The sequence below is a fragment of the Schistocerca serialis genome, chromosome 2 (assembly GCF_023864345.2).
Source record: "Schistocerca serialis cubense isolate TAMUIC-IGC-003099 chromosome 2, iqSchSeri2.2, whole genome shotgun sequence".
In the NCBI taxonomy this organism is placed as follows: domain Eukaryota; kingdom Metazoa; phylum Arthropoda; class Insecta; order Orthoptera; family Acrididae; genus Schistocerca; species Schistocerca serialis.
In genome coordinates this window covers 424,731,456-424,752,709 of record NC_064639.1, presented here as the reverse complement: position 1 = coordinate 424,752,709, position 21,254 = coordinate 424,731,456, and the positions used below count along the sequence as shown (strand labels likewise).

Genomic DNA, 21,254 nt, shown 5'->3' with positions numbered 1-21,254 from the left:
AAATGTTTTAAAATAGGCGTGGTCTTCAAATGTCATCCTTAGAAACGTGTGACGTCAAAGATAAAATGGCGCAAGCGCTGTAGATTGAAAACAATATCGAGTTTGTTTACGGGAAACAGGACTTCGAATGATTTTATTGAAAGCTTAAAGAAAATTTGTAAAAATGACAGCTGGAAAACAAGATTACCCAAAGGCATCAAGTAAGTATGATGTTCTGTTTTTGACCATTCTGTTAATTTTGGGCAAGGCGAAAAACGAAGGGAAATTGAACCACATTCTTTGTTTACTTCTCCAATTTTGTTGTAATTATGCGCGATTTTTATTCTTATGAAATTATAGCAATGTAATTGTTGGATACTAAGGAGCATCCGATAATGCTCCCGTTGAAATGTAAAGTAGCTGTATACGATCGATAAATCTGGTTGTAATGCATAATGTTCCTTTAAAAAGTTAGAGAGGCCTATTGTATTTTCTTAATGCACAACATCATCTAATGCAGGATGCATGTAATTTCTGATGTTATGCAGTGTCACATAGCAGCTTCAGTTTGTTACACACAAGTAAAAGGATTTGATACTGAAGTGCCATACCTGGGATTTCTGGGAAAATACGGGGTACACTTTCACTAGCCAAAAATTACCTATAGTCAGAAATAACGATTACATTTCTTTTTTTTCTTCCGTCGACGTTTCTGACTGACAGATATTGCGTTACAGAATCACCTGCCTTATTGTTGTGACGTGAAATGTTTCTGATTTTTACTATGAGACAAGCAGTATCTGCGTCGGTATTTTGTAAACCACAGGGAAGTGCATGGCAGAGGGTACATTCCACTGTACCAGTTATTAGGGTGTCTTCCCGTTCCATTTGCATATGGAGCGTGGAAAGAATGATTGTTTGAATGCCTCTGTGCGTGCAGTAATTATTCTAATCTTACCCTCACTATCCCTATGTGAGCTTTATGTAGGGGTTGTGGTATATTCCTGGGGTCATCAGTTAATGGCAGTGCTTGAAATACTATTATTAGGCATTCTCACGATAGTTTACATCTCTCTTCGAGAGTCTTCCAGTTCTGCCCCATAAGCATCTCTCTGACACTTTTCCATGGATTTAACAAACCTTTGACCATTCATGCTCCTTTTGCTGTATACATTCAATATCCCTGTTAGTCCTATATGGTACAGGTCCCACACACTTGAGCAGTATTCTACAACCACTTGGATGAGTTATTTGTAAGGGATATCCTTTGTAAACTGATTGCACTTCCCCAGGAGTCTGCCAATAAACCGAAGTCTACAACCTGCATTATCCGCAACCGAGCCCATGTGATCATTCTATTTCATACCCGTACGAAGTGTTACATCCAGGAATTTTTTCAAGTCAGCCAATTCCAATAGTGACTCATTAATTATAATAATATAATAATAATAATAATTATAATAATATAATAATAATAATTATTATTATTATTATAAGGGAAAACACACTAAACAAGAAGATTACATATTGAATAACCACAGTGACTCCATAGAAGCGATGGAAAAAAACATATGCCTATAAATATCTAGGATACAGACAAAAAATAGGAATAGATAATACAAATATTAAAGAAGAACTAAAAGAGGAAATATAGACAAAGACTAACAAAAATACTGAAAACAGAATTGACAGCAAGAAACAAGACAAAAGCTATAAATACTTATGCTATACCAATACTGACCTACTCATTTGGAGTAGTGAAATGGAGTAACACACGCCTAGAAGCACTCAATACACTTACACGATCACAATGCCACAAATATAGAATACATCACATATATTCAGCAACAGAAAGATTCACATTAAGCAGAAAGGAAGGAGGAAGGGGATTTATTGACATAAAAAAACCTACATTATGGACAGGTAGACAATTTAAGAAAATTCTTTATAGAACGAGCAGAAACTAGCAAAATACACAAAGCAACCACTCATATAAATACTTCGGATACACCACTGCAACTTCATAACCACTTCTACAACTCTTTAGATCACATAACATCAACAGACACGAAGAAAATAAATTGGAAAAAGAAAACACTACATGGCAAGCACCTGTATCACCTAACACAGCCACACATCGATCAAGACGCATCCAACACATGGTTAAGAAAAGGCAATATATACAGTGAGATGGAAGGATTCATGATTACAATACAGGATCAAACAATAAACACCAGATATTACAGCAAGCATATTATTAAAGATCCCAATACCACAACAGATAAATGCAGACTTTGCAAACAACAAATAGAAACAGTAGATCACATCACAAGCGGATGTACAATACTAGCAAATACAGAATACCCCAGAAGACATGACAATGTAGCAAAAATAATACAGCAACAGCTTGCCTTACAACATAAACTTATAAAACAACACGTTCCCACATACAAGTATGCACCACGAAGTGTACTGGAGAATGATGAATTCAAATTATACTGGAACAGAACCATTATAACAGATAAAACAACACCACATAACAAACCTGACATCATACTCACCAATAAAAAGAAGAAATTAACACAACTAATCGAAATATCCATACCCAATACAACAAATATACAGAAGAAAACAGGAGGAAAAATTGAAAAATACATCCAACTGGCTGAGGAAGTCGAGGACATGTGGCATCAGGATAAAGTTGACATTATACCAATTATACTAACAACTACAGGAGTCATACCACACAATATCCACCAGTACATCAATGCAATACAGCTACAACCAAACTTATATATACAACTACAGAAATCTGTAATTATTGATAAATGTTCAATTACCCGAAAGTTCCTAAATGCAATATAACACATACCGTACAGTTAAAAGGAAGTGACGCTTGATCAAGGTCCGCGTCACTTTCCATTTTTAACCAGACTTAACGTCTGAGAAAGTAAAGAAATAATAATAGTAGTATACTATGTTTCTTTGTTTTGTGACGTGCACAATTTTACATTTGTGAACATTTAAAGCAATTTGCCAATGTGTTGCTTGAGGCTTTCCCGACGGACATGTTGTATATATGGTTCTCGGGCGAGACGTCGGATGTCGTAGTTTTCACTATGACATCCGACGTCTCGCCCGAGAACCATATATACAATTTGCCAATCTTTGCACCACTTTCAAATCCTATCAAGATCTGACTGAATATTTATAAAGCTTCTTTCACACAGTACTTCATGATATCTAAATGCATTATCTGCAAAAAATCTGAGGTAACTATTACTATTATCTGCAAGACCATTGACATACAATATGAACAGCAAGGGTCCCAACAAACTTCCCTGGGGCGTACCTAAAGTAACTTTTACATCTGATAATGACTCTTCATCGAAGGTAACATGCTGTGTCCTCCCTACCAATAAGTCCTCAATCGAGTCACATATTTCACTTGATACCACATTTGACAGTACTTTTGACAATAAGCATATTATGTTTCAGATGCTCTGGTGTTTGGTGGAATGCTGACATTCATAGCTGGTATGATGCTTCTTATGGCATTTGCAAGGTAAGAGAAATTCTAAAAAGGATTGCTCAGAAATATATATTCAAAGTGGAAGTCTAATAATGGTAGGATGTTAAAATTGATGTGGATCATAAGTAGGTTCTTCAGTATAGAGACATATGTTTTGCTGGCACTTAAAGAAGGGTGTTTCATTCATGCACAATTTCGTTTGTATATGGTTTACACCTTTTATCTCAGTTAATGTAGAATACTTTCTAAACGATGTGCAAGTATTTTGAATGATTGGAGAAATTGATGCACAAGACTTTCTAAAATTCGCTTTCTGGAACCATAGTCCCATAACAGACTCTTGAGGACACCAAATTTTTACATTAAGTATTGCATGGTGGCCGAGTTACTGAACATAATTAACACTGCACCTTAATTATATTAATCAAAAAATATTGCTTCTCCATTTTAAGAATATTTTTCCTTATTAAAATTTTTACTTCTGTAGAATTTAGTTGAAACTTCAATAACATGTAAGTGTTAGATACGTATAAACAGTTTCAAGTTTTTTAAAGACAATTGTTGAGTAATAAGTACATTGAGAATGAAGACCTGAGTTGTATTAAATTGTGCTCTGAAAGTTCCTGAAGCATATTATATTCATCTTCCTGCATTCCTTCAACTTCAAGCTTCCTCTTTTGTTAGTGAAGGTACATTAATTACATGTATGCCCACATAGTTTGGCGAAAATAAGTATTAAATTCGTTTTTGTGCCATTATGTTGCTAGGGAGATAAAATACGTTTTACATAAATGAATATATAATGACACGAAAGAAATTTTGTCTGCCTAACAATATGATTCTATGCTTAGTTCATTATTGTTTGTGTAATTATGGGCGTTTTGTGATATAATTTCATAATCGATTATATCAAAGAAACAAAATGCCAACAGTGTGACAAAGTAGACTCGCTGGAAGCAACTGAACAACATTAGTAGGAAATGTTTATAGCCAGGTTCATGTAAGAAGGCAGCAGCACGAAGCGTTTATGCAGAGAGACAGATAACACATTGCGGCAGCACCAGTGTGCTCTGTCTCTCTGTCCCATGCTTCACACACTAGTTGTCTTCTGCCCTGGTAACTGGTAACAAAAAGATTAGTGCTAGAGCCAGCTAATGTTTCTGCTTCTGAATTTGCTTAGCAGAATATTAATGCTTCAAAAATTATTGACATTGCATCTTAATGTAATCCTCCTCATGTTTGCTGTTAAGTCATCCATAATGAGCAATGTACAGTGGATATGGCCAAGTCGCAATCTCTGAAGAGTTGATGTGTGTTACTCTCAGACATGAACTGTTCTGTTTGTTAACTTGTTCCTGCTGATTTTTTTTCATAGAATTTCTTGATGTATGACACTGTTAGCATTTGTTAAACATTAATGAATATCTAAACCTATAAAAATCTTTACCACTTACGCAACATATATTCAATCGGACGTGAACATAACACTTCACCAAAGCCAAAATAAATGGAGCAAATATGATAATTTACAGATAATGGGCACTAGCAGTTTTACCAATATATACAGTATCTCCCAAACAAGGACTGAAAGCAAAAATTTTCTGGTTTTGCAAAATATCAAAGGTTTTCTCTAATCAAAATAACTTGGGCATGGCAGCATAGAGAACGGTAACACTAAAATTTAGTATACAGGAATCTTTTTTCCATTCTAAAACCAATAAAGTATATATCAGTGCAGTCAGGAAAGACTTAAGAATTTAATGTAGTAAATGTAAATTTTCCATTGGTAAAAGGTACACAGTATCCATAAAAGAATAATTCAGTGATTTTTAAAGGTATTGCAGATTAGATTGGGTATCATGTTGTTAGGTTGGCGCAAAGTGAGATTGTCCTTCTGGGTGTGGAAAAAATAAGACAAAACACTACATAACATACATATTTTACACAAAAATTTGATGCTTAAATTTAGTGTTAATTATGCAGATTCTTATTGAACTAATATTAAAGGTGCCTGGGGGAGTGGGGGGGGGGGGGGGGGGGACACCAACTTTGATGTGTGTGTGTGTGTGTGTGTGTGTGTGTGTGTGTGTGTGTGTGTGTGTGTGTGTGTGTGTCGGGGATCTTCTCCAAAGCCCTGGATTGGTTTCAACCAAATTTGCCACAGAAACAACAGGCCTCATGAGTATCAGCACTGTGGGTTTCATAGCCTCCTAGCTCCAGTAACAATGAAGACATGGGTTCCTTGCATAAGGCTGCATTGCATGACAGGCATGTTATGTGGGATATTTATCAGCCTGCCAAATCAACCTGCTTTGCAGGGATGCCTACATGTCAAGGACAAGGAACTGTTTTCCAGCCTTCCCCGTGTGACAGATTTGTTGTGGGAGCAGTATTGGCCTGCATCATTGAACTGTTGAGATGGAGAGAGAAAGTGATTGATAAAGCAAGGGGGATGAGGAAATGGGCATAGAAATTTTCGAGGTAGGTGAAAAGAGTGAATGCATGGAAAAGATGGACCGGGGGGGGGGGGGGGGTGGACCAGGAGGGGGAGAGAGGGGGGGGGGCAGGTGGAGGGGCAGAGAGAGAGAGAGAGAGAGAGAGAGAGAGAGAGAGAGAGAGAGAGAGAGAGGGGCCAACAAATAGACAGTGGGAGGAAGGGGTGAACACAGAGAAGGTGAGGTTGTGTATTCAGTATGTGTGTCAAAAACATAGGCAAAGCTGTGGGCAAAAGGCTGTATATACATAAAAGAATTATTAGACTACTGTACTAAGACATCGTTAATAAATGAATAAATGTGTAATTTATAAGTCAGCTGGGTATGTTAAGATATTCATGACTGGATGAGGAGGAGTTGGCTGCAAGTAAATTTATTAGACTCTTCTGAAAGTACATTTTGATTAGTAACTAAAATTATGGGCACGAGGATAAATATGAATACCTACTTCTTTGAACAAGTTTCCACAGGAAATTCTGGAATTCGTATTACTTCTCATTAATTCATATTACAGACTTTTGAAAATGTAAAATTTTATTTGATATGAGAAGTACGAAGTCACTAGCAAAACTGTCCGCCCCCAGTAGCTGAGTGGTTAGCGTGACAGAATGTCAGTCCTAAGGGCCCAGGTTCTATTCCTGGCTTGGTCGGAGATTTTCTCCGCTCAGGGACTGGGTGTTGTGTTGTCATGTTATCATCATTTCATCCCCATTGACGCACAATTTGCCGAAGTGGCGTCAAATTGAAAGACTTTCACCCGACGAACAGTCTACCTGACGGGAGGCCCTAGTCACACGACATTTACATTTATTAGACAAACTAAGATGGTTTATGTGTGTTCCATCAACACATATTGCCATTTGGTTTCCCATTTCAGAGATCGGTTAACGTCTGATAGCTTGTGATTTTCTGCTCCAAGTGAGTTGTTTTGGTCTTCTCCCTGTCATTTCCATATAATCCTTAGACTGTATATCATGCCAGTTAACTGTCTAAAACAATTTTACTATGTGAGGTATTGCTTAGCATAGCTGGTATAAGAGAAAACCCTTTGTATTCAGTTGGTAAAATCTTGACATTCTTATGACATTTCTTATTACTGTAGGCCTAACTGACATTGTGCCACGTTTTCATTGTTAAGTTGAGACAGCCTAGCGGCTTTAAATTCAGTATTATTGCTTGTCATTGCGTACTCAGTGAGATGTTTAACCCTGAATAATCTTTACAGTGCATCAGCTCAGTCATGAATGTTGAATGTATTGGTATGGGAATATTACTTGCTGTGCCATTGTATGTTTTGTATTAAGTTGTACTGTGTTCAGAAAGCACCTTTTTCAAGCATGACTATGGCACAGTCTTGAGTGCGTCCTCTGTTCTCTAGATCCCATTGACTCACCGCATGCATTCGTTTGCTCGAGGTCCTTATAAAAAGAAGAGTTAAAATATTTTATTGTGTGTATGGAGGGAGTTAGCACATTTTATCTAAAAACTTTCCTGAGTGTTTGTAACGTTATCTTTTTGTGTTATTACTGTTGGGGCCAGTATCACAGTATAAGCTGTTGGCTAAGATAGGTATATGGTAGCTAATTGAAACCCTCAGCTGCCGACAGGTGTTGTTGATATACCTCGATGGGGACAGCTGTAAATGTGTGCCCCAACCGGGACTCAAAACTGGGACCTCCTGCTTACAAGGCAGATGCTATATCCATCTGAGCCACCGAGGACACAGATGAATAGCACAACTGCAGGAACTTATCCCTTGCATGCTTGCTGTGAGACCCACATTCCCAACTGTCCACAATCTACATACGTAGTGTTTCTCATAGATATTTGCTCATCCACACATTACTAGTGCACACTAAGATGACAATTCCTGTCCCAGGTTCAAGTCCCGGTCGGGACACACATTTCAGCTGTCCCCATCGAAGTATATCAACAACACCTGTCGGCAGCTGAGGGTTTCAGTTAGTTATCATTTATTCTACAGAAGCTGCACGGTCATCAATGGTATCTGTTCTTTCAAGAACAGTTACTATCTTCATATAAGATAGGTATAGATGGCTGTTGTCATTACATTTACATGTCTCGAGCAAATGAATGTTGCCATCGCCACCACTGATTTGTGTGTTTAGTGCTTCTTGTGCTGTAGCAGCTCTGTAATTAGTTGATACAGTCAGAGGTGGCTGTCTGCTAATTTCATTGTAGCTCTTAAGCTCTTCATTTTATATTATTGCTGTTGTGTTTCTTCGTTTTGAGCTCGTATTGCTAATAAAGACATTTTTGGCCTTTTGTTTATAGATACAATAATTGGGCGTCTTATCATGCTGATATAATGTACTTTTTTCTATGGTGGCTTTTTATGTTATAATGTTCATTGGGAATTTATGTAGAAGAAAATAGTATACTGCAAATAAAGTGTCGTCTGTAATTTAGTATGTGGATCAGTTTTTATATATAAAGGTGTCATTTCATATGAACAAATTGGGGAAAAAAAGATTGAGCACAGCCATAAACATAACCATCTTAAAGCAATGCAAATCTTCAAGATCAGAGTTTAAAAAGGGTTTTGTTTTGGGCTTTAAGGAATGTAATGATGATTAAAACTGAATGGTTAATAGTATCACTCATCTTGGAAAGCTCAGTTTAGAGAAACCTTCATCAGACAAAAAATTAAACAAACCATTCTGATGTCACTGAATTCCTGTTGTCTGAAATCAGTTACTGATAGTAGTGACTAATGAAGATTTTCAACAGAGGAGAGCATAATTGAAGATGAAACACCCAAGTTGTGATATTTAACATCATTGTGTCCAGTTTGATGGCTTATTTACAGGTTCTGATCACTTTATTTTTGATCTCCAATTTGTGTTCAGAGCTATTTCCAATAACACCTTGCTTACAGTTTGTGTGACTTCCCTTATTAGTACTATTTATGTAGCGCTTTAATACTTTCAAGTAGATAACTGTGTTGCTTCATGAACTGAAGTAGTAGTTTTTGTATTACATTTGAGGTACTCAATTTTTTTTAAACTGTTAATACTAAAATTGACTGTATTCCAAATAGAGTTTATACAAAACACACCAAATTGTTAGAGATTAAACTTAGACATGTCATTGTTACAACTGTAGGTTGTGAAACTCTCCCCTGATCAGCAGTTCATATGCTTAATGCTGGAACTATAAAAACATGATCTGTAAATAACTGATAGCGTAAATAGTGGTTCACACTAAAGATTGTCAACAGCTGTCAGATACATTATTGAAAAAATGTTTGTGTCATTTAGTTGGAAATTTGAGTTTGATTGAACTGATCCACAACTTTAATTTTGGGGCATTTCAATAATATGAAAATTCACATTGCCATTTAACACTTCAGTTATTTGAGAAAGCTCATTTAATTACTTTTGTGACTGCTCTTTTTTGTAAATTTGTTGATCATGCTCGTTTGATTGTTTCTGATTGCAGCCCATATTGGATACAGTCATATCAGGAAACATTTAGTAATTTTAAGCACATGGGATTGTGGGAGTACTGCTTTGAACAATTCCGTTATCCGTATTATCAGTTTCCTAAACTGTTTGATGGATGCCACTACGTATTCAGTCAAGAATATTATGTTATTAGAGAATGGCTGCTTCCAGGTGGGTAACATTTGGCTTTACTTCAAAATTAGTAGTTTGGATGCTTCTTTTGCACCATTTTTTCTGATATATGAAACAATTTACAGGTTGGCTTATGGTTGTTCAGGCTTTCGTAACATTAGCACTGATGTTGTCATTTACATCTCAAAGCATCATTGCTCTGGAACTTGTCCGTTGGCCACTGGAATTTGTCTTGACATATGAGTGTTTTTTATCAGGAATTGCTTTCTTGTGCAATGCTATCACAGGTAATTTATTTCTTTTGCAGAACTGTAGCTCTTCTGTTGTGAAATAAGGGTTTCTTGGTTTATTCTATGAGATATCATTTATTGTTAAACTGACAGCAGTAACACTGAATTAAAATTTCTCGGTTTCCATCTGGTTAAAATGTCACAAGCTTTTGACCTACCACTCCCTGTGGAATACCATTCCACTTGACAGTGGCCAGGGAGTGCTTGGTTGAAAGTTCTTGGCATTTTAACCACTTCGTGTGATGTGGCTGAAAACATTTGATTTAGATATCTTTTACACTGAAATAGTATTAATTGTAAATATTTCACAGGAAACTTGGTAACACGAGTTCTCCTGTTTTTAGGATGGTTAGAAATAGGTAACAGTTACTGGCAGAGGCAGACATTTCCACTCACTATGTGATTTGAAAGGTGGTGATGCTGTGATCTCTCAGTCACTTTGCAGAATATACTATATGAGTGAATGACGTGAGTGCGCATGTTGAATTGGAGAGAATTATTTTGATGTTGCTATTTTACAGTATAATCTCTTCTCTTTGGTGCTAAATCATTTCTCTTATCAGTTACTCAAATGCTTAACTTTATCTTTGATATTCACTATAGGTTTATCTAATAAATGTGTCATTGTGCACACATTCTCAATGCCAATTTTCCATTAACATTAACTTACTCATTTTTGAATATTTCTTTTTCGTTTCAGCTGCTTTCTTGTTCTTGGCTGTAACTATATTTGGCGGGGAATGTTGGCGCCGTGACTGGATAATGTACCCTAATTTCAACTACCTATCTTGGTCTTACGGATTTGCTGTGTTATCAATGTTTTGTCATGGATTTTCAGCATTGTTTGTGTACTTGGTGAGTTTTTAAATATAGTATCACATAAATTATATGAAGTCTGAAGCAGTTGTCAATCACAACTCTATTAGTGACTATCCTGTACATACTTGTGAGATTTATCACACAGTAATATGGCTTGATTTACAGACAGGTTCTTTACATAGCCAATTTTTTCCCGTGTTATATTTTAGGGAGAACCAAAACCGATTACCATTCCAAAGGTCTTCGTTCTGTCTTCATTTTGTAAATGTTGCTTGGTATCAAAAATTTGTGCTTCATTTTAAGTTTTTTTGTGAAAGGAAATAAGGCATGTTGGAATGGGTGGTGACAGCTTATAAGTCATAGATATGGGTTGGTGAGTGACGTTTTATGAAACACTGTAATCCAGGAAGCTGTCTTCTTTTCTACAAACCAGGACATCCAGAAGATAAATGCTTTTTGGAGGTACGTAGATGATACCCTTGCGGTACGACCGCATGGGATGAACATTTGAACTCCCCCATTTGATCGTCTGTTTCACCATAGAAACGGGGGGAGGAGGGAGGGAGGGAGGGAGGGGGAGAGAGAGAGAGAGAGAGAGAGAGAGAGAGAGAGAGAGAGACCTCTCATTTCTAAATGTCATGGTTCACAGAAAAGAGAGGGCTCTTTGGATCACAGTATGTTTCGTAAACATACACTAACACTGTGAGGTATGATCTGTGAAAAACCACTGCAAAGAACAGTGTGAGCTTGCATTCACAGGACTAGGACTATCTCAGATCCTGGGAGTGTATCAGTAGAGCTTAGCCATCTCTGCTCATAGCTCCTCCAGAACAGGTGTTCAGACAAGCGGATTCACAATGCATTTTGATCAGCACACACTAAACCTCAAGAGCAGCCAGAAGAAGCGGAGGTCTCCATGAGGATGGTTTTCTACCTCATATTGAGTGCAAATGAGGCTGAGTACCATTAAAGAAGACCTAGATCTAAGATCAGAAACATGAATCTTTCATTGGCGAGACGTATCACACTATTAAAGACAGATGTGATTAACATAGATGTCATACCAGATTGGGTCAGCCAGAAAAATCTGCTGTTGCTGAATACTGCCTCAGTACAAGACACAGCATGAACTACTGAGAGAGAAAAATGCTTTAATCCACCTCCATGTACTGGGACTCAGTCATTAAAGTAGAAGTTGAAAGATATGTAGCTAACAACTTAATTAACAGTTAATTAACAGAGAGACCAGATTTCGACTCTGTGAAACACGGGAACCAACACTGGCTGCACTAAGGCATTGTTGCCACAAACGAATGCAGTGTGTTAACACAGATGGGGAATCAAAATCAGGACATTTAAGCAGGGCACCTACGTCTTGGCCGCCCAAGTATACTGGGGAGTATGCAGCTTGTAGCCAAGGCTTTACTGTACTGTTCATGTGAGTCCGTGGCCTGTTTCTCCAGTAGTGGGGCTCTTGGATGTCCTCTATGAAGACGTTTTAGCCTTGCCCCTTGGCAACTGCTCTTTTTTGGTGAACTGGCACATAAATTGACAGGTCTCATCTGAATATGAGGAGCAATTGCCTTGTAAAAATAATGTGCAGTTTAGATATAAGGGATGTTCAAAAAGAAATGAGCCAGAGGCATAATTAGAGAAACCAGTACCTATATGTTAGAAGTATTGACCCTGACTGTTAAGACACTTGTCCCACTGTGACATAAGGCAGTGAATGGCTGTGTCATAAAATTCATGGGGCTGCGATATGGGTGAGATTGCCTGGTCGTTTTGATTTGATCGCTCGGCGAAGGGTGGTCAAGGTTTGCGAGTAATGCTGGGCGTTCACTCTTGCGAATCTCTCCCTGTGACTATGCCGTTTGTGGTCCCCTGAAAAAGGCTGTGAAGGGCAAACGATTCACCTCAGACGACAATGTCCAGCTGTATGTGCAGAACTGGTTCACATCGCACCCCTGCGAATTTTATGTGACAGCTATTCATGGCCTTGTGTCACAGTGGGGCAAGTGTCTCAATAGCCAGGGTCAATACTTCTAACATACAGGTACTGGTTTCTGTAATTATGCCTCCAGCTCGTTTCTTTTTAATACCATTCTACACAGTGTCCATAAACATTTCACGAATTTATTTTGTTGGGAAAGCCTCGAACAGCAAAACAGATTCTGTTGGATAAAAGTGTATTTCCTCTTCCATGTATCATCAATAAGATTGAATAAAATAAATAACAAGAGCAATATTACGAAAAGGATAGATTGCAACTCAGTATCTCCTCTACATGGTGAGTAGCCGACAGGCACAACAAAAAGACTGCGAGACATTTTAGCTTCCGGCAAAAGGCTTTCTTGTGATGTAGAACACACACACACACACACACACACACACACACACACACACTGCAACTCAATGTGTCCTCCATATGGAGAGTAGCAATCTATACTTTTGTAATACTGTCATTCCATCCTGGACTTTCCATTGCTTGATTTTAAGTAACACAAGAACATAGTTTACTCAACTCTTAATAAAAGTATTTAATCAGCTTGCTAATTTTCCATATGTTTTTAACTTTACACCAAAACAAAGAGAGCTGCACCCCATACATGTACAGTATTTCAGACTACTAAATACGAACATGAGTGAATACTTGATTGGGGCTGTGTAACATATTGGGTTGGAATTGCACATTAATTTCATTGAAGGAATAAGGGTAACCTGGCATACTGATACACTGAAAGCAAATATGTTCATTTATGAAAAAATAGTTGTAGATCGGAAACAGTAGTGTGTGAAATGCACCTCTGCCACGTACCTTACGGTAATATGTGAAGTTTAAGTGTAGATGAAAACAATTTTATCTTCAGACAGGAGAGTGATATTATGCTGAAAAAATTCGGCAGTTCTGGTTCTGTGCTACAGTCCAACACAAAGCTGGAGACATTTTGTTGAACATCTTAGAACCGTGTGCAAAAAGCAGTCATATTCAAAATAAAAGCAATGTAATGAAGCAATTTCCAGAAGCTAGGGCATAATGGTTCCAGAGAGTACTTGCACAAAAGACCAACATCAATTTACAGTTGTGCTTAAAATAACAATGTATGCTGTGTTATGTGTATTTTTGTGATGGTTTTGAATTTCAAGTCCTCTCTGTATGTCAATACAGTTGCATTAAATCATCCATGCACAACTTTTCAACATCAAATTGCTTTCATGCCAAATTTCCTAATTTTTCAGATATATTCTTAGTGTCTGGATACTTGTGCTTTTAAATTGTGGTTTCATTTCTAATTATTTTAATTACATCATATGTAAAATAAATAATGCAAGATTTACCATTTGTGCTGCACAGTATTGTTTATGCATTAATTCTTATCATGAACAGGTCCGAAAGCTGAAATATTTAGAAGCCTAAATATATTTTACAACTAGTGCACATGCAGACAGAGCAGAGAAAGTAATTACATAGGGCTACTGCAATACACACACATATCCATCCACACATATACAGACACAAGCAGACATATTTAAACAAAGAGTTTGGACATCTCTGCCCAAACTCTTTGTCTTTAAATATGTCTGCTTGTGTCTGTATATATGTGTGTGTGTGCGCGAGTGTATACCTGTCCTTTTTTCCCCCTAAGGTAAGTCTTTCCGCTCCCGGGATTGGAATGACTCCTTACCCTCTCCCTTAAAACCCACATCCTTTCTTCTTTCCCTCTCCTTCCCTCTTTCCTGATGAGGCAACAGTTTGTTGCGAAAGCTTGAATTTTGTGTGTATGTTTGTGTCTTGGCTGTCTTTACCTGTATGTTCTGAATGAAATGGCATAAAATTTTAAAATTTTGTGTGTCTTTTTTTTTCAGGATGCTCGTAAGAACTGGATAATGCGCAAAGAAAGTCAGAATTTGGTTGCACAGATGCACCCTAATCCTGGCCGTAATGGTTTTGTATGAAAACAAGATGGAAAAGTGACAGTCGTACTTTCTTGCCATGTTTGCTGGAAATCAGTGGCAGAGAGTACTGAGCATTAGATGTGCAATCTGTATATTCCCAGGAGGAATTTATCTGGTATCTAATGAACTGTATGTGAAAATTACAGAATTTTATGTCTTTGGTATATCTTACTCTTCCATTTATTCTGATTGATTATCTTAACAATATTTTAAGTATCACATTTGCTTTTAATTTCAGAACACACAACAAATAAGTATTTTTCTGTATAATTGCCTGTGAATAATCATCTGTTGCGCACAAAGTAGCACGCGGGAGCACATTTCCTATTTGTTTTTTCTTCCCATATGTAAGTTAGTTTTAAGAATAAAGTTGAATCTCACTATATATTGCATTTTAATGTGCTTACAGGCAGTAACAAGATGTAAACACAGGTAATTCATAGCTTTAGTCTTATATTTTATATCACATTTTAGCATAAGAAATGTTATTAACACTAACTGCAAAGGAAAACGAATGTTGTTTGTGTCTCTTTCTTTTTCTATTTGTGCATAAGGTGCAACACAAAATAGTTTTGGCCTAGTGCAGTACAAGCAATCTTTTTTGCGACATGTATCTCAACAAAATAACAATTAAGTGTGATAATACCTGATCAATTATCACAAATAATGCAAAATGAGTAGAGAGAGATATTTGCAACAATATGTTAAAAAGGCAGCAGTATTCACAGGATTTATCACATACATATGTTGCTGGTGGTGGATCTCATGTTAAATTTCGGTACTCGAGGTGCTAATAAAAAGTGAGAATGGTTAAAAAGACAGCAAAAGTGAGCTGAATAATAATGCACTGTTGTTAATATTGTATGCAAGTTAGATTTACTGTTAGCATTTGAATACATTGCTATTAATGTACTGATTTTACTTGTATTGTTGTCATAGTTGGAAAGTGAATTATTATGATTGTATTTTTAAGTCAAAAGGTAATGTACCAAAGTCTATTTTCTGTAGAGATATAATTGAAAGATATGACAATGTTTCCAGTGGTCACATAATTGATAAAAGTTATCACAGAAAACAGGTTCATGTGCAGGGGAAAACTTAGCACCTCAAAATTTGCCAATTAATGGAGAGTGAACTTGGTAGATGTGCGTGTTGTTAGCCGTCCTACATCACAATGTAACTCCAAAAGATTTTTTTGTTTTGCTGCTCTTATGAACCTATTCCCTTTATTTACGTATTAGGTGGTACTATGGTATTTTATGCCTCTGTTTTTGGGCGTCAGAGATTTTGTGTAGCATGCGAGTTGCTAATTTTCTCTAGTTATGATACGAAAGTCCACTGAACATACCGAAGAGCAAATGTAATGGCCTAAATATCCCAAATGTGTAATTGCAAGAAATCTCACATTTCCTTGGATTGACATGGATATCCCCAGTTAATCAACCTATCAAAAGTTTCATGCGATATGCAACAGACAGTGCAGTATTCTTACATCTGTTATGATTTTGTAGAATGTTAACATGAGAGAAATGTTGGGAATTGGCTCGAAACTGATGACTATGTCATTAGAGGTCGAAGTATGCTAACAGCTTTTACTGCACTGTAAAATATGATAAGGAATTGCTTGATTGCATTTAACCAGTAATTAAATGTTCATGTTGCTGGAATTGTGCAAATATTACACAGTTGCACAAAATATGACATATATGCAGTATATATTCTAGGTAATTCAAAACTGTGGGAACTATAAATTTTGTTAAAAACTGTTCCATTACTGAGATTTCAATTTTTGTGTACACTACAATGAAAACATTGTGCATTTATTCTATGGTATATATATCCACTGGAACATGCCTTTTTCTTTCATAACAATCCGTCCAAATGTTTTATTATTTTAATATTGAGGCTGACTATTATAAATTATACATGAAGTATTTTAAATTTTTGTGTTTTATATAAATAAAAAGTATAATGTTAGTTGAATACAATCAGTCAGAAACAAAGATTGTGTTCTTTGTTCCTTCTGTCATTTTACCTATGGCTGTCATTAAATAATTCAGTTTTATGGAGTCACAATTATTACCAAGAAACAGAAACAAAGTGTAAGTTTTTAATATGTTCATGTATTTTCAGTTAACATTTGACTCAGTATTTAGTACATGATTAAGGAATTAGATTTTTTGACAGTTTAAAACTCAAATTCTAACTGTTACTGTGTAGAATGTATATTTTTCAATACAACCATGTATTTCTTGGAGATATATAAACTTTGTACTACCTTACCAATACCTGCAATTACATATGAATCTAATCCCTGAAGTAACCCAATTTGGAGCTAATATTCTTTGTCAAAACAGTCATCATTGCGTAAGAGATAACACAGGTCTGGAGATTCAAAAAAGTGTCTGATTAAGTTTGATGAATCTTTAGGTTCCCACATATACATCTGAGAAATCATGCATAGCACATACTACAGACAAATCCCATGCAGCGGGGAATCTCTGAATACAATGGAATTGGCTAGCTGGGCTAGTAGCCAAGCAGATGTTTTACATGATCTGCTGCTCCTCTGCAGACTTGCACATCAAAGCTGTATCAAGTGCTTCTCTTAACGTTGAGGATAACTTTGCTATCTCGAGCCCAATAAATTGTGCTAATTGAAACTAACTATCCCATCTTTTTATGTCTCCTAATAACAGAGATTGCTGATCTTGATTTGTTTCTGTCTAAAACATTTTCGTTTAACACAGTACTTTTTTCATTCAGTAGTGAGGAACTCCTGAGTTAGTTTACTGCATATATATTTCAGTAAAGGGCATCTGAACAATGTACATTATGTTTTGTGCTAATAGAACAGATCTAAATCTAAAGTACTATTTTCCACCAATTTTAAATGAGTAAGTAACAATATTATGAAAAGGAAAAGACTGGGTCTGATGGTGGAATAGAGAGCTGTTTAGTGCTAGAATGGTAGCAGGGACGGGGTTGCATGGGTAAGAACTATGACTAGCAAATTTTGAGGCCGGGATGGTTATGGGAACATAGGATATATTGCAGGGAGAGTTCCCACCGGTGAAATTCAGAAAAGCTGGTGTTGGTGAGAAGGATCCAGATGGCACAGGCTGTGAAGCAGTCATTCAAATGAAGAATGTTGTGTGGTTTGGTGTGCTCACAGCAACAGGGTGGTCCAGCTGTTTCTTGGCCATTTATGCGGACAGATAGCTTGTTGGTTGTCATGTCCATGTAGAATGCAGCACAGTGGTTGCAGCTTGCAGATCATGTGACTGGTTTCATAGGTAGCCCTGTCTTCGATGGGAGTAGGTCGTGGTGGTGGTGGTGGTGGTGGTGGTGGGAGGATGTACGGAACAGGTCCTGCATCTAGGTCTATTACAGGGATATGATTCATGAGGCAAGGCGGTTAGGAGCAGGGGTTGTGTAGGGATACCTCTGTGGGAGGGGTGGGACATATAATGGGTAGGACATTTCTCATTTCAGGACACAAGAGGCAGTTGAAACCCTGTTGCAGAATTTAATTCAGGTCCCCAATCCAGGGCAGATTTTCCATTAAATGAGTAAGTGATTCACAATCTGGCACATCCATTTTTACACTTATGATTTACCAGTCACATCTCTCTCTCTCTCTCTCTCTCTCTCTCTCTCTCTCTCTCTCTCTCTCTCTCTCTGTCTCTCTCTCTCTGTGTCTCTCTCTCTCTGTGTGTGTGTGTGTGTGTGTGTGTGTGTGTGTGTGTGTGTGTGTGTGTGTGTGTGTGTGGGCGGGCGCGCGCGCGCGCAAGTAGTATTAAGATTGCACATGTATGCACAGGAATTTGAGATTGTAACAGAATACATGGACAGACTCATATCTGTGAGCTGATATTTACACCTATTACCCAATTCTGTATAACACAAAGAACAACAACCACCATGTGACTGGATGATAACATCACTGAGCTTCAGAAACAGGTAAGTTCAGTATCTTTCTCTCTTGCGTATTTATGCTCATGAATACCTCTCCTCAGAAGTAAGTGTTGACTGCACAAAAATTATGTATTCCCTAGTTTGGTAACAAAGTTATTTATGCAAACAGTCATATTTCCTGATTAGCTGAAGTATGCTCAGTTAAGCCTTTCTATAAGAAAGAAGATTAAAGTAGTGCCACCAAAGTGAATTCTAATTTCACTTTTGCCAGCATTTTCAAAAATTTCAGAGATGGTAACAAAGGAATTGAAAGGATTCTGATATTAAGAAGGCTATTTACACACACTGCAAGAATGTAGTTAATGCAGTGATAAATTACAGACTACAGGTATATTCTGTGGTCTGTCAAAGGCAAGTGACTATAAAAGACAATATCCATTTAACAAAATTAGAATATTACATTGCAACAAGAAGTGTCACAAATTGTTTCAAATTGTTTATGTTACAGGAAACAAAGGCAACCAATAAAGCAGACTCCTGTATTGAAATATCAGTAATACTTTGAGCCCCTTACTTTTTTCCCATGAATGACATGTCTTCAGTAACTTTACAAGATATCAAGTTTGTTTTGTTTTCAGGTGATTAAAATATTGCAGTAAATAACAACAAAGCAAGTAGAATCTTTAAAGGTCAGTTAAATTTTTGTGGATGTCAATATAGTCTTTCGCCAATTTATTATCCTTAAGACATTGAAAAGGCACACTATATGCAGTCCAGAACATTTAACACCTGTATGTGCCTAAAACATGAAAAGCAGATACTTGAGATTACAAATTGATAATAAATTCATTTCGGAGGAGCCTAAAAAAATCTTACTAGCTGTGAGAATAGATGATCGTGACTTTTTAAAAAAACCTTGGCCTACTTTCAGTCCGTAACGCCTCACAGGATTATCTTTTTAGGGCAACTGAAAGCCAAGCTACAGTTTTCCGAGTCCATTAATGTACAATATGAATTCACTGAGGCATTAACTCAAGATCATCCTACATAGGCCTGTTTAAGGAACTTGTTATACAAACTACCTCTTCCCAATAATTTTTTTGTAAATAAATTTGTCGTAATACAATAGGAAAGTTCTGGTAGAATGTAAATCATTAAGAATCTCTGAAAAGCACACAGAAATAGAGAGAGAGAAACTTAAAAACTTTCAGAATAAACTTTTTTTTGCTAGCATCAAATAAACAAAACATTTACATTCAATTCCTTTATCTTTTTGGCAGTGGATCCTTTACAAAAGTTGCCTAATTTCCCCCCCCCCCCCCCCCTTTTAATTCGTGTCTGTTTTTCACATATAATTTCAGGAGCAACTGTTGCGTCAGTTTATTTTGTGCTGCTTGTAACACTGTCCGATTCTCACACCATCCATATCACTGACTTTTACGGGCATGTTTTTCAATTTTCTCATTTGCCTCAGATAAAGGTAAGTTGCAGGCATGTAATTCCGATTTGGTAAGCGTTTCCTCCCCTTCCAAATTTTTTTTCTCGTTCATGAATGTTTCTTTTTACTTTTTTAAAATATTTGCTTTTATTTCTTCTTTTTTCTTTCTGTTTTCATATTATTCTTTCCCCTCCTTACACAATCTTTGTGCAGTGGTTTTTCTACCTCAAGTCTAACTAAGTAACAATGATGAGCTGTATGACCTCTTTTTCAAAAATTCTTATATTATAGGAACTTTGCATATTTCATAATTGTATTGTTTCAATCCACCTTTGACCGATTCATTCAATTGCACCTATTCAATTCTAGGAAAGTTGTGTTCTGGTGTCTGTGGGAAAATGTAACATTAGAAAATCCTCTTTCTGGATCTGCTTTACTATGTGATCATACTAATGCTCCTTTCACTGATCTCTTCAGATTTGAGAACATATCACTACATACAGAACCCTTTATGGAAAATGTTTTTTTTGCCAATAATGATCAATCCTCAGCTACTTCATGGTTATCATCAATTCCTTTATAATATACAAATCACCCAGTATTGTTTGCCATTGAAGAATTTCTCACTCCTGAGGAATGATTCCAACAGATACAACTTTTACTCTCTTGCATGATTACATTACTGACTGGCAATTTTTGGAGAATATGGTGTGTCATTTTTTCATAAAATTATCTCACACTGAGAAGAACTGACTTCTGCACTTACAATATCCATTTCATCATCAGTAATTTCAATTTTATTATCAAGGAGTTTCTGTGCAACAATCCCTATTTTGTAATTCTTTGATGTGAACAAAGCACTCAAGAAGAAACTTTGTCCATGATGTCATTTTGTTATGTAATTAAAGAGTCTTCACACTGAAAAACAGAAGATATGGTTGCAGAACTTCCCCCACAGCTTTAAGAAAGTGTAATTGAAGTAAAACTTTGTCATAATTACTTTTTATACATCAATCTTGACTTATCTTCTATATTCCTCTCTTTAGCGTCTCAGTCAAGTATTTTTGAAGAAGCTCTGACGAAATTCTTTCAATGCACAGAATGAGTGTTAACTATCTACATTGCATATATGAGAAATTTCAGGTTTAGAAGCAGGAGATCATCCTGAATTTTCTTTAATTTGTCTATTCTTATTGGAGAATAGTTAAAAAAAAAATAAACTGCTAT

General features: G+C 36.6%; 2 protein-coding genes across 2 annotated transcripts in view; one reads left to right on the top strand and one right to left on the bottom strand.

Annotated features, from left to right (window-relative positions):
- The window catches only part of LOC126456035 (uncharacterized), a 329,352-nt gene that overhangs the window by 169,654 nt on the left and 138,444 nt on the right, over nucleotides 1–21,254 (bottom strand). The gene's annotated exons all lie outside the window — the stretch shown is intronic.
- Nucleotides 43–15,056, top strand: LOC126457286 (uncharacterized). The gene is made up of 6 exons (XM_050093456.1): nucleotides 43–200; nucleotides 3,478–3,544; nucleotides 9,469–9,644; nucleotides 9,731–9,892; nucleotides 10,596–10,750; nucleotides 14,582–15,056. The coding sequence occupies exons 1-6, from the start codon at nucleotides 164–166 to the stop codon at nucleotides 14,669–14,671; spliced, it is 687 nt and encodes a 228-aa protein (XP_049949413.1). The 5' UTR covers nucleotides 43–163; the 3' UTR covers nucleotides 14,672–15,056.

Bases quoted from the DNA above. Each gene is read 5' to 3' on its own strand.
- LOC126457286 (XM_050093456.1), top strand. From the start codon at position 164: ATGACAGCTGGAAAACAAGATTACCCAAAGGCATCAA. The intron at 3,545-9,468 runs GTAAGAGAAATT...TTCTGATTGCAG, and splicing joins CTTCTTATGGCATTTGCAAG to CCCATATTGGATACAGTCAT. The intron at 10,751-14,581 runs GTGAGTTTTTAA...TTTTTTTTTCAG, and splicing joins CAGCATTGTTTGTGTACTTG to GATGCTCGTAAGAACTGGAT.